The sequence below is a fragment of the Culex pipiens genome, chromosome 3, assembly GCF_016801865.2.
Source record: "Culex pipiens pallens isolate TS chromosome 3, TS_CPP_V2, whole genome shotgun sequence".
NCBI lineage: Eukaryota > Metazoa > Arthropoda > Insecta > Diptera > Culicidae > Culex > Culex pipiens.
In genome coordinates this window covers 141,099,042-141,116,692 of record NC_068939.1, presented here as the reverse complement: position 1 = coordinate 141,116,692, position 17,651 = coordinate 141,099,042, and the positions used below count along the sequence as shown (strand labels likewise).

The following is a 17,651-nucleotide window of genomic DNA, read 5'->3' as shown; positions in this document are numbered from 1 at the left end:
ATTTAAACATTTAAACATTTAAACATTTAAACATTTAAACATTTAAACATTTAAACATTTAAACATTTAATTTTTTAAAAATTTAAACATTTAAACATTTAAACATTTAAACATTTAAACATTTAAACATTTAAACATTTAAACATTTAAACATTTAAACATTTAAACATTTAAACATTTAAACATTTAAACATTTAAACATTTAAACATTTAAACATTTAAACATTTAAACATTTAAACATTTAAACATTTAAACATTTAAACATTTAAACATTTAAACATTTAAACATTTAAACATTTAAACATTTAAACATTTAAACATTTAAACATTTAAACATTTAAACATTTAAACATTTAAACATTTAAACATTTAAACATTTAATTTTTTAAAAATTTAAACATTTAAACATTTAAACATTTAAAAATTTAAACATTTAAACATTTAAACATTTAAACATTTAAACATTTAAACATTTAAACATTTAAACATTTAATTTTTTAAAAATTTAAACATTTAAACATTTAAACATTTAAACATTTAAACATTTAAACATTTAAACATTTAAACATTTAAACATTTAAACATTTAAACATTTAAACATTTAAACATTTAAACATTTAAACATTTAAACATTTAAACATTTAAACATTTAAACATTTAAACATTTAAACATTTAAACATTTAAACATTTAAACATTTAAACATTTAAACATTTAAACATTTAAACATTTAAACATTTAAACATTTAATTTTTTAAAAATTTAAACATTTAAACATTTAAACATTTAAACATTTAAACATTTAAACATTTAAACATTTAAACATTTAAACATTTAAACATTTAAACATTAAAACATTTAAACATTTAAACATTTAAACATTTAAACATTTAAACATTTAAACATTTAAACATTTAAACATTTAAACATTTAAACATTTAAACATTTAAACATTTAAACATTTAAACATTTAAACATTTAAACATTTAAACATTTAAACATTTAAACATTTAAACATTTAAACATTTAAACATTTAAACATTTAAACATTTAAACATTTAAACATTTAAACATTTAAACATTTAAACATTTAAACATTTAAACATTTAAACATTTAAACATTTAAACATTTAAACATTTAAACATTTAAACATTTAAACATTTAAACATTTAAACATTTAAACATTTAAACATTTAAACATTTAAACATTTAAACATTTAAACATTTAAACATTTAAACATTTAAACATTTAAACATTTAAACATTTAAACATTTAAACATTTTAACATTTAAACATTTAAACATTTAAACATTTAAACATTTAAACATTTTAACATTTAAACATTTAAACATTTAAACATTTAAACATTTAAACATTTAAACATTTAAACATTTAAACATTTAAACATTTAAACATTTAAACATTTAAACATTTAAACATTTAAACATTTAAACATTTAAACATTTAAACATTTAAACATTTAAACATTTAAACATTTAAACATTTAAACATTTAAACATTTAAACATTTAAACATTTAAACATTTAAACATTTAAACATTTAAACATTTAAACATTTAAACATTTAAACATTTAAACATTTAAACATTTAAACATTTAAATATTTAAACATTTGAACATTTAAACATTTAAACATTTAAACATATAAACATTTTTATTCAATAATAAAAACGGCAAAAAATATTAAGGATCACAAAACGAACACACCATGACACCTAAACTGGGCGACGCTCCCCTAACGAACGCACCATGACACCTAAACTGGGCGACGCTCCCCTAACGAACGCACCATGGCGAGCTGTCATTTGTTTTCAATCGCGCGCGTGTTCGATCATGTTTGTGTCGATCGTGTTTGGCCGCTGTTTAATCGAAAAAGTGTTAGTGAAATCGCGTGTGTTCGTGAAAAAGGCAACATCCGGCGTTTGTCCAACACGGTCTTGGACAAATTTGCCGGGTGACCGAACCGGAACGGCTCTGGGATGGCGGAACTTTTTCATATTTGGGTGAGTATAAGGAGTTTTGTTGAACTTGGAGAGGGCGGAATCGCACCCGCAACAGCAGCAGGCATTTTCAGGCAAATTTCTCAAGCTATTGGCTGATGCACAAAGTGATTTGTTTACCTTTTTTTGGTACCCTCCGCAAACTTCAAGCCATACAAAATTCAGTAACAACATTTCAAAAGGGCGAAACCTACGATCCTGCCATTTCGGGAAAATCAACATTCAAAATTTTGCAATTCCGATCAATTCCTATTTCCACAAAAAAGCATGAAAACCATCAATTTTGTCAAAACGTAATAGAAAATAGCAATAATTTCATCATAGAGAGCAATTTGAAATTAATTAAGGTGTTTTTGCTATTAAAAATTGAGAAAAACAAATTACGCCTTTTTGAAGAGCGTGCCTCCATTTTCGCCCCACCGTATTCGCCACCCACTTAACCAAAACAACGGTTTAGCCCGTCAGGTTACGCCGCAAAGCAAAAGTAAACAACAGATTCGCCCTTTTGTTTTTTGTTCATTTTTCGGGTTTTTAAAGAAAAAAGTGGTGAAACAACTATTTTATCATTGTGAAACGTTACAGTCAGTGATAATACAGTGATATTTGCAACCTCTGTGATAAAAAAATTGGTCTAGAGATCCTTCAGAAGGAGTCCGATTCAGGCCAAGAATCGTTGAGCCAGGATACACCGTAACAAGCAAGTCGGTTTGACGGTGTGGTCTATATTGAAGTGACGTTCCTTGGGGTGTCCCCGCCGGAAGTGGGAGACATGACACCTGACGACTAGACCACCCCGCGACACCATCCTGCCTTCTCTATCTTTGCATAGCTTCAATGGTTACAGAGGCGATGATTTTGTACGGCATTCCTCCTAAACTAACTTTTTGTCCTGCAACTGCTAGACCCAGAATCCCCGGATGTTCCAAGAACCGGTAAATTATGGACCTTCATATCTAGATTCTGAATCCAGACCAGATCCGATACTACAATAATTGAAATTAAAAAGTTATGTATTTAGGATCATACAAATCTGTGTTTGTTGTGGAATTGTGGTCAGAGACATCAGAAACATACATTTTGATCCATTTTGAGGATTTTCAGGTTAAAATTCACTAAATTATAACGAAAATTTGGTGTTTCTAAATATACGTCGGAACTTGCAGAAAACACTACATTCGCCCCTCGTGATTGGATGAAAACACAAGGGCGGAAACTCAATTTGGTTTGTTTTGATTGATGTTGTTGATTAGCCCTTTTGTTTTTTGCTTGTAAAACTACGTATTTTCGGAATTTTGTGATGATGGAGGGTGTTTTAGGATCAGTTTTGTTCGCTTTATATGATTCTGACAAAAACTCAGTTTGTTTACATCTGAGGGTTTCGCCCTATTGAAAAGTTGTTACTGAATTGTTGCCGGATCTTTTACGGAAGAGATCCGGAGAAAGATTCGGCAGCAATTTGTTTTGATTTGACGTTTGCTGATCGTGCGGACAAGTTTGGTTATGTTCAAAAGAGAATGGTCAAGGTCAAGTTTGCGAGAGCAATTGTCTGAACAAACTGTGTGTGTCCCTCTTTTTTACAGGGACTTCTTCTACCAGACCCGGCGCCTGCTGCGGACACTTCCGGCCGGATTTGTTCAGGATGGTCGTTTCGTCTGGAGGCGAAAATCGTTAGGTAAGTTGTGTGTTGATGCTCAACGGTGAACGTTCAAACAACAGTCAAGGAAAAGGTCACGAAAAGAATTTTGTTGAGTGGTACGCAACTGAAAAATAACAGAAACAGAAAGTAGCGTTTGACGTTTATTGGCACGGTGCCAGTGTTAAATTTGTTTTGATGAATAAATGAAATAATAGGATTTGCAAATTTGAATGCCACTGATAATTACAAATCTCGAGTTTTTTTTGAAAAGGTCCTATAAACAAAATTTTCACTTTTTGCTTTTTGGGTGTTTTTGAATACCCCTGACTCAAGGCGGTTCTAAAAACACTCAAAATGCAAAAAATAAAATTTTTAAAAATTATAAAACTCGAGAAATGTTCACATAATTTTGTATTTAATGTATAAACATATAGAGCTGCTCATCAGACCGAATCTCAAAATGCTGAATCTTGGAAGGAAATTAGGCAATTAGGATATTTGGGAATTCGGAAATTCGGAAATTAGGAAATTCGGAAATTAGGAAATTAGGGAATAAGGAAATTAGGAAACTTGGAAGTTAGGAAATCCAGAAATTCGGAAATTAGGAAATTAGGAAACTAGGGAATTAGGAAATTAGGAAATTAGGAAATTAGGAAATTAGGAAATTAGGAAACTAGGAAATTAGGAAATTAGGAAATTAGGAAATTAGGAAATTAGGAAATTAGGAAATTAGGAAATTAGGAAATTAGGAAATTAGGAAATTAGGAAATTAGGAAATAAGGAAATTAGGAAATTAGGAAATCAGGCAATTAGGAAATTAGGAAATTAGGCAATTAGGCAATTAGGAAATTAGGAAATTAGGAAATCAGGCAATAAGGAAATTAGGAAATGTGGAAATTCGGAAATTCGGAAATAAGGCAATTCGGAAATTCGGAAATTAGGAAATAAGGAAATTTGGAAATTAGGAAATCAGGCAATAAGGCAATTAGGAAATTAGGAAATTAGAAAATTAGGAAATTAGGAAATTAAGAAATTAGGAAATTAGGAAATTAGGAAATTAGGAAATTAGGAAATAAGGAAATTAGGAAATTAGGAAATCAGGCAATTAGGAAATTAGGCAATTAGGCAATTAGGAAATTAGGAAATTAGGAAATTAGGAAATTAGGAAATCAGGCAATAAGGAAATTAGGAAATGTGGAAATTCGGAAATTCGGAAATAAGGCAATTCGGAAATTCGGAAATTAGGAAATAAGGAAATTTGGAAATTAGGAAATCAGGCAATAAGGCAATTAGGAAATTAGGAAATTAGGAAATTAGGAAATTAGGAAATTAGGAAATTAGGAAATTAGGAAATTAGGAAATTAGGAAAATAGGAAATTAGGAAATTAGGAAATTAAGAAATTAAAAAATTAAACAATTAAGAAATTACAGAATTCGGATATTCGGAAATTCGGAAATTAGGAAATTAAAAAAATTAACAATTAAGAAATTACAAAATTAGAAAATAAGGAAATGAGGAAATTAGGATATTAGGAAATTAGGAAATAAGAAAAATAGAAAATTAGAAAATTAGAAAATTAGAAAATCAGAAAATTAGAAAATTAGGAAATTAGAAAATTGAGATTTTAAGAATTTTAGAATTTTACAATTTTAGAATTCCAGAATTTTAGAATTTTAGAATTTTAGAATTGTAGAGTTTTAGAATTTTAGAATTATAGAATTTTAGAATTCTAGAATTTTAGAATTTTAGAATTTCAGAATTTTAGAATTTTAGAATTTTAGAATTTTAGAATTTTAGAATTTTAGAATTTTAGAATTTTAGAATTTTAGAATTTTAGAATTTTAGAATTTTAGAATTTTAGAATTTTAGAATTTTAGAATTTTAGAATTTTAGAATTTTAGAATTTTAGAATTTTAGAATTTTAGAATTTTAGAATTTTAGAATTTTAGAATTTTAGAATTTTAGAATTTTAGAATTTTAGAATTTTAGAATTTTAGAATTTTAGAATTTTAGAATTTTAGAATTTTAGAATTTTAGAATTTTAGAATTTTAGAATTTTAGAATTTTAGAATTTTAGAATTTTAGAATTTTAGAATTTTAGAATTTTAGAATTTTAGAATTTTAGAATTTTAGAATTTTAGAATTTTAGAATTTTAGAATTTTAGAATTTTAGAATTTTAGAATTTTAGAATTTTAGAATTTTAGAATTTTAAAATTTTAGAATTTTAGAATTTTAGAATTTTAGAATTTTAGAATTTTAGAATTTTAGAATTTTAGAATTTTAGAATTTTAGAATTTTAGAATTTTAGAATTTTAGAATTTCAGAATTTTAGAATTTTAGAATTTTAGAATTTTAAAATTTTAGAATTTTAGAATTTTAGAAGTTTAGAATTTTAGAATTTTAGTAACAGCTAATTTAATAGCATTTGTACCGAAACAAACATATGAAAATATTCCCTATGTCTAATTTAGTGTGTTTCTCTTTTACAGGGGCCTATTCCAATGAGGATTGTTCTTCATAAATACGCGAGAGTTCATCCCAAGTACGAAGCAGTAGTTCCGGCACCGGCTACAAACATTTCGAACAACGTCAGAAAGTTCGGATTGAAGCAGAATATTAAAAGAAAACGACGCGGAAAAAAAGTACTATTTTTTTTAAATCTACGAAAAAAACTATAAAAATACAATAAAACTTACCATATTGACCATTAATTTTAATGTATAAATATATGTTTTACAGTACAATTTAGTGGAGAAAAAATAAAATAAATAAAATTAAAATACAATAAAACTTACTGTAGTTATTATTTATTTCAATGTACGAATATAGTTTAAACCGTACTATTTAGTATGGAAAAATCCATGAAGAACTGTGAATTTACTGTGCAAACCATTGTAATGGTTACTGTTTTTATTATAAATGTATTATGTTTTCTATAGTCAGGGTAATTTTTTGGACGGAAAAGGCATCAATGAAAATACGGTAGAATGTATAGTATTTGGTTTTTTTTTGTATAGGGAAAAGTCGAAATTTTTATGGTGACTGTGCCTAACAATACCCCTTTTTTATAATAAATTCCCAAAATAAGATATATTCTATGGTGAAAAAACATAACGGCTACTGTAGAATCATGGTAAAAATAACCATAGAATTTATCGTGTGATAACCATAACATCTACTGTAGGTTTATAGTAAAACTTTATGCGGGTTGTTACGGCGGTAGACTCGTAGATCTTAACTCCAGGGAGTGCTTAGATGACCATGGACATCCCATTACATTCATATAGTAGTCTACCATATCCACTGATGCTATACGCACATAATCCGGGGTCAAAATCCGACGACCTCTTGCTTGTTACGGCGGTAGACTCGTAGATCTTAACTCCAGGGAGTCCTTAGAAGACCATGTACATCCCATTACATTCATATAGTAGTCTACCATATCCACTAATGCTATACGCACATAATCCGTGGTCAAAATCCGACGACCTCTTGCTTGTTACGGCGGTAGACTCGTAGATCTTAACTCCAGGGAGTCCTTGGATGACCATGTACATCCCATTACATTCATATAGTAGTCTACCATATCCACTGATGCTATACGCACATAATCCGGGGTCAAAATCCGACGACCTCTTGCTTGTTACGGCGGTAGACTCGTAGATCTTAACTCCAGGGAGTCCTTGGATGACCATGGACATCCCATTACATTCATATAGTAGTCTACCATATCCACTGATGCTATACGCACATGATCCGGGGTCAAAATCTGACGACCTCTTGCTTGTTACGGCGGTAGACTCATAGATCTTAACTCCAGGGAGTCCTTGGATGACCATGTACATCCCATTACATTCATATAGTAGTCTACCATATCCACTGATGCTATACGCACATAATCCGGGCTCAAAATCCGACGACCTCTTGCTTGTTACGGCGGTGGACTCGTAGATCTTAACTCCAGGGAGTCCTTAGAAGACCATGTACATCCCATTACATTCATATAGTAGTCTACCATATCCACTGATGCTATACTCACATGATCCGGGGTCAAAATCCGACGACCTCTTGCTTGTTACGGCGGTAGACTCGTAGATCTTAACTCCAGGGAGTCCTTGGATGACCATGTACATCCCATTACATTCATATAGTAGTCTACCATATCCACTGATGCTATACGCACATAATCCGGGGTCAAAATCCGACGACCTCTTGCTTGTTACGGCGGTAGACTCGTAGATCTTAACTCCAGGGAGTCCTTAGAAGACCATGTACATCCCATTACATTCATATAGTAGTCTACCATATCCACTGATGCTATACGCACATAATCCGGGGTCAAAATCCGACGACCTCTTGCTTGTTACGGCGGTAGACTCGTAGATCTTAACTCCAGGGAGTCCTTGGATGACCATGGACATCCCATTACATTCATATAGTAGTCTACCATATCCACTGATGCTATACGCACATGATCCGGGGTCAAAATCTGACGACCTCTTGCTTGTTACGGCGGTAGACTCATAGATCTTAACTCCAGGGAGTCCTTGGATGACCATGTACATCCCATTACATTCATATAGTAGTCTACCATATCCACTGATGCTATACGCACATAATCCGGGGTCAAAATCCGACGACCTCTTGCTTGTTACGGCGGTAGACTCGTAGATCTTAACTCCAGGGAGTCCTTAGAAGACCATGTACATCCCATTACATTCATATAGTAGTCTACCATATCCACTGGTGCTATACGCACATAATCCGGGGTCAAAATCCGACGACCTCTTGCTTGTTACGGCGGTAGACTCGTAGATCTTAACTCCAGGGAGTCCTTAGAAGACCATGTACATCCCATTACATTCATATAGTAGTCTACCATATCCACTAATGCTATACGCACATAATCCGGGGTCAAAATCCGACGACCTCTTGCTTGTTACGGCGGTAGACTCGTAGATCTTAACTCCAGGGAGTCCTTGGATGACCATGTACATCCCATTACATTCATATAGTAGTCTACCATATCCACTGATGCTATACGCACATAATCCGGGGTCAAAATCCGACGACCTCTTGCTTGTTACGGCGGTAGACTCGTAGATCTTAACTCCAGGGAGTCCTTGGATGACCATGGACATCCCATTACATTCATATAGTAGTCTACCATATCCACTGATGCTATACGCACATAATCCGGGGTCAAAATCCGACGACCTCTTGCTTGTTACGGCGGTAGACTCGTAGATCTTAACTCCAGGGAGTCCTTAGAAGACCATGTACATCCCATTACATTCATATAGTAGTCTACCATATCCACTAATGCTATACGCACATGATCCGGGGTCAAAATCCGACGACCTCTTGCTTGTTACGGCGGTAGACTCGTAGATCTTAACTCCAGGGAGTCCTTGGATGACCATGTACATCCCATTACATTCATATAGTAGTCTACCATATCCACTGATGCTATACGCACATAATCCGGGGTCAAAATCCGACGACCTCTTGCTTGTTACGGCGGTAGACTCATAGATCTTAACTCTAGGGAGTCCTTGGATTACCATGGACATCCCGAAGTACCCATAGACCTTTGAGAAACATAAAATTTTAGTAAACAAATATATTTAAAAAAAAAGTTTTTCAAATATTTTAATTTTAAACTTTTAATATTTATTTTTATAATCGTACAAAAAATGCTAGCTGTGGACCCCCCGAACTTGACAACTTTTTTATACATTTGTATTGGTTGTTTCCTTTGTGCTTAAAGGAAATGGCTATGCACCAGGCGCCTCCATATTTTTGTAGATGGCTCATATAGTTGGGAGGAGACGCAAGTTTTTTTTAAATTGTTCGATTTTTTTATGTTAAAAAATTTACCAGCTTCTCGTCAGTCCGCGTGGACATAAAATCAAATTCTGTCGATTGCATCGGATTCGGGGATGCCTTTTCTCTGAGGAACCGATGAGATATCGTCAATCCCTTGACACAAGTTTTGTTTTGTCGAGTAGTGTTATTAATTATTCACTCGCTTAACTCTACAGTAGTTCAAAAGATTGTTTTTGCAATTCCGTCGTGAAACTTTTTACTTTTCCTGTCATTCTTGAACGACGAAATAGCCTACTTTTCTGTACTAAAAATAACAGAATCGAATAGCAACACTTTTCAAAATAAATGCTGAAAAGTTCTACTTTTCAGCACTCAAATGGGTGCTGAAAAGTTGAACTTTTCAGCACTTGTTTCGAAAAGTAACAATTTTCAACATTTTTTTGATTTAAACGAATTATTGACAAAATACATGAAAATTTTACATAAATTTTCACTCAGTGTGTGTTTTTGGAATTGCAAAAAATGTTGTATGGAACTCGTTGCAAAACTTGATTTTTTCAGCACTCTTCGTATTTATCCAACTCGGTGAACCTCGTTGGATAAATGTACGACTCGTGCTGAAAAAATCCTCTTTTTGCAACTTGTTGCATAAACTACTATTTTATTCCAATTTGAGTTTCATAAATTATTTTGAGAAAATTCGTTACAGTTTCACGCAAAAATAAAATTTCACGGAATTTTGCGGAAAAAGCCATATTTCGCGGCTTTCACGCTGTCCGTGAAAAAAAATATTTTTAGCTGTGAAGTAAAATTTTCAATCAAAAAGCAAATTTTGATAGCGTGGACCGTTTTTGTGTTGAGGCCACTTAAATTTATTTTTTTAACGTGATTTTTTGACTTGTAGAAGTCATGATCAAGCTTGACCATTTCTGAAAATATTTTTCGAAAAGATTTGGAAGATTCCTTTACATTTGCAAAAAGGACATTGAGATAGGCCAATAGTTGCCGAAATTTTCAATAAAACAACAACATTTGGAAGGGACCAAAAACGCCCAAAACACATATTTATGACCATATCTAATGTTAGAGTTGATTTCAGAATCCTGAACAAAACATCCGCTGCCTTGGGCCAATCCTTAATGTCTGTAAAGCAATTTTGCAGAACAATTTTTTTTTACAAAAAAAGTGACTGTAACTTAAAAAAGGGGCACGATATGAAAATTAATAGTACACAGTACTGACACGATTATTCGAAAGCCTTGCCAAAATTTGAAAAACTGGCAACACTGCCAAATGTATTTTGACTAAAAGATGCCATTTGTGAAATTAAACATATCGAAAAATATATTTTACAAAAATGGTTATTTTAAAAAAAAATGTTTTTTTTTGTGTGCTAAGAGTCGGGTTTTTTTTAGAGTGTAACTTATTTCAAGATCCTAGGTTATTGCAAATATTTAAAAAAGTTTTTGTCTTGGTTCAAAAGTTCATGAGGACATAAACATTGTAACATAAAAATATTTTTTTTTTTTCGATGTTTCTTCTCACAATACAATTTTTCCAACATTTTAAATATTTGTATTGACAGTTGGAAAAAAATATGTGGAGACTGGTTTTGCATGTATAAAACGAAACGAGGGTCCAATATAGGACAACGAAAATCCAAACTTTTCCAAAAGTGGAACCTTTTTAATTTGACCTTCAAAAATGAAGAAAACTGTGTATTTAAGCAAAAGTTTCTCTTAAACATACAATAAAAGCTTGTTGTAATCAACCTAAACGCATATTTTTTTTCAATTATTAGCTGTTTTCATGTTAAAAGTACCAAAAATTTATGGGTTGTTTTCGACTGGTACACTTGTTGCGAGTTGTTTGTGGCTTTCTCAGTCAATAAAACAGATCAAACGATTTTGTTGTTTGAAATTGCCCGACGTTTCGGCTCGGGTTTGAGCCTTTTTCAAGGGAAACTATAATTGGTTGAAACAAGTTAAAATACACATCAAAACAAACAAAGAAATGGACATAGGGTACGTTAACCATTAGTGGACCCCTTTCCTATAGTGGACCCTCTGAGGGGTTTTTGATGAAAAATTCAATAAAATCACAATTTCAAGCGTGTTGTTGTCTACAAATCTTTTATTTGGCATGTTCAGCATCATTTAAAACAATGTTGACTGACATTGAATCGTCCTTTTCATCAAAATAATTGTTTTGAGTTCGACATCTGAAATCAGCCATGGCCACTAGCATTTTCACAACAAAACAGCATTTATATTTTATTATTGAATTAACTATCCAATCATTTTTGACTGATCATTTAACTTCAGCAAGTCGAAATAATGTAAGTTTAAGGAACTTTACTAAAATAAAGCGAAGAACTGCTCATTTTTGAGCAAAAATTTGGGGGGTCCAATATAGGACAACGAAAATCCAAACTTTTCCAAAAGTGGACCCTTGTAAATTTAACCTTCAAAAATGAAGAAAACGTTGTATTTAAGCAAAAGTTTGTCTTAAACATACAATAAATGCTTGTTGTAATCAACCCAAACGCATATTTTTTCAATTATGAGTATAAATATAGCTGATTTCATGTTAAAAGTACCAACAATTCTGAAACCGTAAGAATTTAAAATTAATCGAAACTATAGTTAATTGTACTTAACTGAAGCATCATAATTGTCGTTTGAAATGATATTTTATAATAATAAATCAATAACAATTTTTTTTTAAATAAACGTGAGTGGTCCACCATTTATGTAATAAATATGGAAAAATTTGAATCAAAATAACATTTTTAAATTTATTTTTATTTTAACAGTAGTTTTTGAAAAGTTTTCTCTGATCTTTTTCGGAAATAAATGTGTTTAAATGTCTGTTAGATTTTTTCGTTGTTTAAAGCCAAATTTGTTAACAAAACATATTTTCTTATGATGAAAAGTGAGCAAAATCCATCTTTTATTCATTATATCTATCATTAGACCTACACCATGCATCAAAACATCCAAAATCGTTTAAATTTGGTATAAAAATAACAGTTTGCCTATAGTGGACCCGGGTCCACAATCGGATTATGGACCCGGGTCCACTATAGGAAAAGGGGGTCCATAACAGGCAAAAAAAACTTTTTTTTCAAATGGCTATTTTTCTGCTCAAAAACGAATAACTGATGAAACAAATAGTCAAAATTGTTCAAAAGACTTCAGATTTCATTGTTTTGTACAGAGGGTTATGAAAAAGTGCTTAAAATATTAAAAATTTGTAAAAAATGTGCTTCGGCTCTACTAGGGGGTCCACTAATGGTTAAAATACCCTACTTATGGTCTAATCGTTATCGTTAAAAACGTTAGTTGCAAACGGTGGGACGTGTCTAGGGGGATGGTGTTGTTGGTGGTGCTATTGGTACAAAAATTGAACGGTTAGATTTGAACATAAAACATAATTAAAGAACATACTGCACAAACATGAGATTTGTTCGGAGATCTCATACTATCACTACGCACTGTTACGATCACTTGGCTACTTTTGGGACAACATGGGATTGGTACAGTTTTGGCTCAATAGTTTTGGCTCAAATGTTGGGTTCATTTTGGTTTTTGGTGAGTTCCTCTAGGGACGTGTTTGTGCTGATATTGTTCTTGCGTGTAATATGTGTGTTGATGGAGTGTAGTATTCCTGTGTAGGTAGTGCCAAGCTTCTCTACATCGGTACGGTGGTTAACTGTGTTTGTTTTGACAGCAATATGACACATTTCCAATATCGGCAGAGCAGTGGATTTGAATGTACTGTCGATGATCTGGACCTTGTCCAGACCAAACGAGTGTCCCTCTTCAATACAATGTTCAATTAACGCAGTTCTATCCTTTAGCTTGTCTTTCTGCTCTTCGATATTGGTAATGCCACTTACCACTACAGATTGAAGTTTGTTTACATCGTGCTTGTGTCCGTACATTCTGGTTTGGAGTTTGTTTTTAGTCATGCCAATGTATGTCATTTGGCAGTTGTTACAGGGGATACTGTAAACAACTTTGGACTTTTGCAGAGGTTGTACTGGGTCACGGATGTTTTTGAGGATTTGGGAATTTGTTTTGAGGGTTTTGCGGGCTATTTTAGTGTTGGGAAAATCATTTTTAAAGGAGCTAATTAGTGCACTAGTGTTTTATTGACTGAGAAAGCCACAAACAACTCGCAGTACCAAAAATGCTGAAGCTGTAAGAATTTATAATTAATCAAAACTTTAGTTAATTGTACTTAACTGAAACATCATAATTGCAGTTTGAAATGATATTTTATAATAATAAATCAACAACAAAACATTTTTTTTAATAAACATTCGTGGTTTTATCAGCAACTGTAAACAAATCTATTGTTTAGTTTCGTTCAACCATTTATGTAATTAATATGGAAAAATTTGCATCAAAATTACTTTTTTGATTATTTTTATGCTTATAGTTGTTTTTGAAACGTTTTCTCTGATCGTTTTCGGAAATAAACATATTTGTTTATAATGAAAAGTGAGCAAAATCCATCTTTTATTCATTATATCTATCATTGGACCTACACCATGCATCAAAACATCAAATATCGGTAAAATTTGGTATAAAAATAACAATTTGCCTATAGTGGACCCAGGTCCACAATCGGATTATGGACCCGGGCCCACTATAGGAAAAAGGGGTCCATAACAGGCAAAAAAAACTTTTTTTTAAATGGCAATTTTTCTGCTCAAAAACAAATAACTGATGGAACAAATAGTCAAAATTGTTTAAAAGAAAATGTGCTTCGGCTCTACTAGGGGGTCTTCTAATGGTTAAAATACCCTAGTTAAACCAATGTCATTTTACCAATACAAATGCAGTCACAGGTCGATTTATGAGAGCTTATACATACATACTTACAGCGCGTAGCAATACACAGTTATTAGTTGTCAGCAACTAGCACATGGGTCCAAAATACATCCGATAGATTTGTATGTAAATATGCTTTGAAAATCGTACGAATTGACAGCTGATGAAATGACGTTTCTATTTTGGGTATCGGATTTTTGTACTTGGACAATCTAATGCCAAGTCCACAGCGTTTCGCAGGAAAATTAAGAGGAAAATGGTCTGACGATCTTAAAGGACATTTCACGAGTCTTTAATAACATAGAAGAGACTTTAATAAACTAGAAGCGCTCCAGCTTGCAATCTCCAAACGCTGCATGACCGAAACCCCGAACGTCAACGCCCCAAAACGTCATAAATTCAGCACGTCTATGTCTTAGACCGGGAAAACCGCCGAGCAAGGATCAGCTTTCACCGGGGAAAAAGGACGAACACGACGACGACCCTTTGTTATCGCGCTCGCTCAATCGAATTAAAAGCCGCTGAACAAGACCGTCCAAGTTCGGCGCTCGGTTGATCTTTTGCCATGAGTTGACGCTTTCTATCAATTTGGGATTGGCCTGTCGAACTTGGTTGAGGGGGTGAGCAGCGGGGTCGCTTTTGTTTCAAATCGACGACGATATCGATGGTCCCCTCCCCCTCATAAAGTAGTAGGAAAATGGGGAAATCTACTGAGAGAGGGAGGTTGGTTTGGGTAATGGAAATTATGCTGACGCGGAAGTGGAGTGAGAGAACAGGGTTGACAGTTTTTTTCTGCGTCCCCTCTCTCTCGATAAGTCGACGATGCTATTTTAAGCTGTGGCTTTTTCGTCCACAAAAAAGTCGCCTTTCGACTGACGAAGGAAATTTGTTATCTCATCTATTTTGCTGCTCGGTTCGTGACTAATGACCAGCAATAATGAGGCAAAGAGCTTGCTAATGAAAATGTCGTGTACTCGGCGCGGCGGCATTGTTCTTCACGGTGTTCTGCACCGGATGGTGTTTGCTACACGGGGCGATTTCCGCGCTATCAACAATGGGAGTTCCGCTCCAGACTACGCCGGTTGATAATCCTTGAACATCAGAGGGGCGGCTTATACGTTTTACGTAATTTCGTTCGCTCAAGTCAACACACCACAGAGTTCGGCCTATTTTTGGATATTGCTCGCAAACGAGCTGCTGATAACCGCCTTTGAAAAAACAAACCTTGCCAGTCCAAACTGACATCGTACTGATTGCTTTCTTCGCCACACCAAATATATTCATTTCCATCTCGGCGGGAGCAAGCGTTCTTCCCCTCGAAAGTCCGTCACCAGAGCCGGCCCGATGACAGGCACTCAGAGTCGGAGAACCCTGACATGTCCATCAAAAACTGCGTGCCGAGAAGAGCGCCTGTCGATACTGACGAAGAACGATGCGTTGTCGTCATCTTCCTCTCCAAATTCTCCAACCTCCTTTAACCAAATAACCGTCACTCTGTGGCCACCGCCGCCAGATTGGTCCACATTTCGGCAACGACCGCGCCTGCAGATGATGGATATTGTACAAATTTGCGTCGGATGTTGGTTTTGGGGACGGACACGTGGCCGGTGATGTAACCGGGATAAACAATAAGATTTCTCCCCGTTGTTCCAGCGATTCGATTGTCTGGCTTGTGACCGATGGGTTGGGCGGTTTTCGTCACCTTGGACGGTTTGGCCTCGTTTCCGGCCTACTCGATCTGCTGCACAGCTAGAAGAGATAACGAAACGTGATGAGGTCGGGTCAATGAAACAATAGCCGTTATTGCTAGGGTAGAGTGACCAGTTTTGGACCTCAAAGGTTTGACATTCTTGAAGCTGAGCAATTGGGTACTAAAGCCCTATGTCAATTTTTATGTACAACGGTAAAAAACACGCATAAAAAACATTTCTGATCACTTTTTTTCATTTTAATGCAATTTTTTTTTGACAAGACAACATTTTTTCGATGGATCAACTATGGTCCCCTTGGAACGAGCTGTCAAGTAGGAGCTTTTCTGTCAAGAAGGACCGCGAGGTAAATTTTTCAAAATTGATTTAAAAATCCATTTTAAACTTTTTGTGGTCGTACAAAGGGTCATTGTATACAGAAAAATAAGCTTTATCGCTGTAAACAATAATATCAGCAATCTAAGCTTCATTTTAGGACCCAATTCAGCTTCACTAGCTTGTTCGAATTGACTGACAAAAACAACAGTTTTCTGCTCTTAAGCATTCTTTTGTTAGTAAAAAAAAAAGTTTTCATAAGTCCATTTCTTGACACCTTCCCCTAACCCCTGAAAATCTACATTCGGATGTCCCAAAAAGAAGCAACAACACAGTGGACTTTGCTGAGAAGGACTACGTGCCTATATCCGCCCTGGTTAAGGAAAAGGACACTGACTGATAAAAGGGAGTTGTCACGTGTTGGTTGGTTTTTCGACGCCTCCTTTGACGTGCTCAATCGCGGTGTTGTTTCCTCTGCTGGAAACCCGCACGTTGGTATTGATCGAACCACCAGGTTTGTTTTGTTCTCCACTGCGGGACCGTCTTTTTGTTTCAATAAGTGAGTCACTGGCAAAGTTTAGAATTTTCTTGCATCAGCTCTTACACGGAGAAAAATGAGTTCCGAAAATCGTGAACAAGCGTCCGTGAAAATGGGAACCACGGAAAAAGTGTGTTCAAATCCCATTCCAGTTTTGGAAAAACATGCACAGTAAAAAATAAGGTAAATTTGGAAGTTGTAATTTTGGAAGGTTGAATATTACCTCTTTTATGATGTAATTTTACCTCATTTTTGACCAAAAAAGTGGCATTACACCAGAAAAGAGGTAAAATTACACATTTACAGAAGTAAAATTACACCTTTTTCTGACATAAAAAATGTACCCCTTCCCAGATGTAATATTGCTATGAAATTAGAACATTTTGTTCGTGGTTTTCAATTTCATAGACGCTTGTTCACGATTTTGGGAACCCATTTTCCTCCAAGTACCTTTTAAGGGAAGAAAAATTCTTCCTAGACTCCCCTTCTCACGGTATAACCCGTAACGCTCTACGGGTAACCAATGTGAGGGTGTTACGTCAGCTGATAATCGAATACGGGTGACAGTTTCTTCTGGCGCACGCATCCGTCAAACACAGCAAACCACCAAACAAGATTGATGAGCGCCAAACCGTTTGTGCAGAGCAGAGCATCACGTGAATCCTTCTTGAAGGCCTGTGATTTGGCTGCGGGGGGACCTCAATTACATTCTAACGACCTGGGACCGGTTCTCTCGGAGAGCAGCAGTGTGGGAAAAAA

The 17,651-nt window shown here is 34.1% G+C and overlaps 2 protein-coding genes across 4 annotated transcripts in view; one reads left to right on the top strand and one right to left on the bottom strand.

Moving 5' to 3' along the window:
- LOC120417494 (maternal protein pumilio-like) overlaps nucleotides 1-17,651 on the bottom strand; it is a 242,128-nt gene that overhangs the window by 62,164 nt on the left and 162,313 nt on the right. The window lies entirely within an intron of this gene.
- On the top strand, nucleotides 1,670-6,862 carry LOC120417495 (uncharacterized). Its single transcript, XM_039579572.2, has 3 exons — nucleotides 1,670-2,025; nucleotides 3,603-3,694; nucleotides 6,150-6,862. Exons 1-3 carry the CDS (start codon nucleotides 1,772-1,774, stop codon nucleotides 6,179-6,181), a joined length of 378 nt encoding a protein of 125 aa, XP_039435506.1. The 5' UTR covers nucleotides 1,670-1,771; the 3' UTR covers nucleotides 6,182-6,862.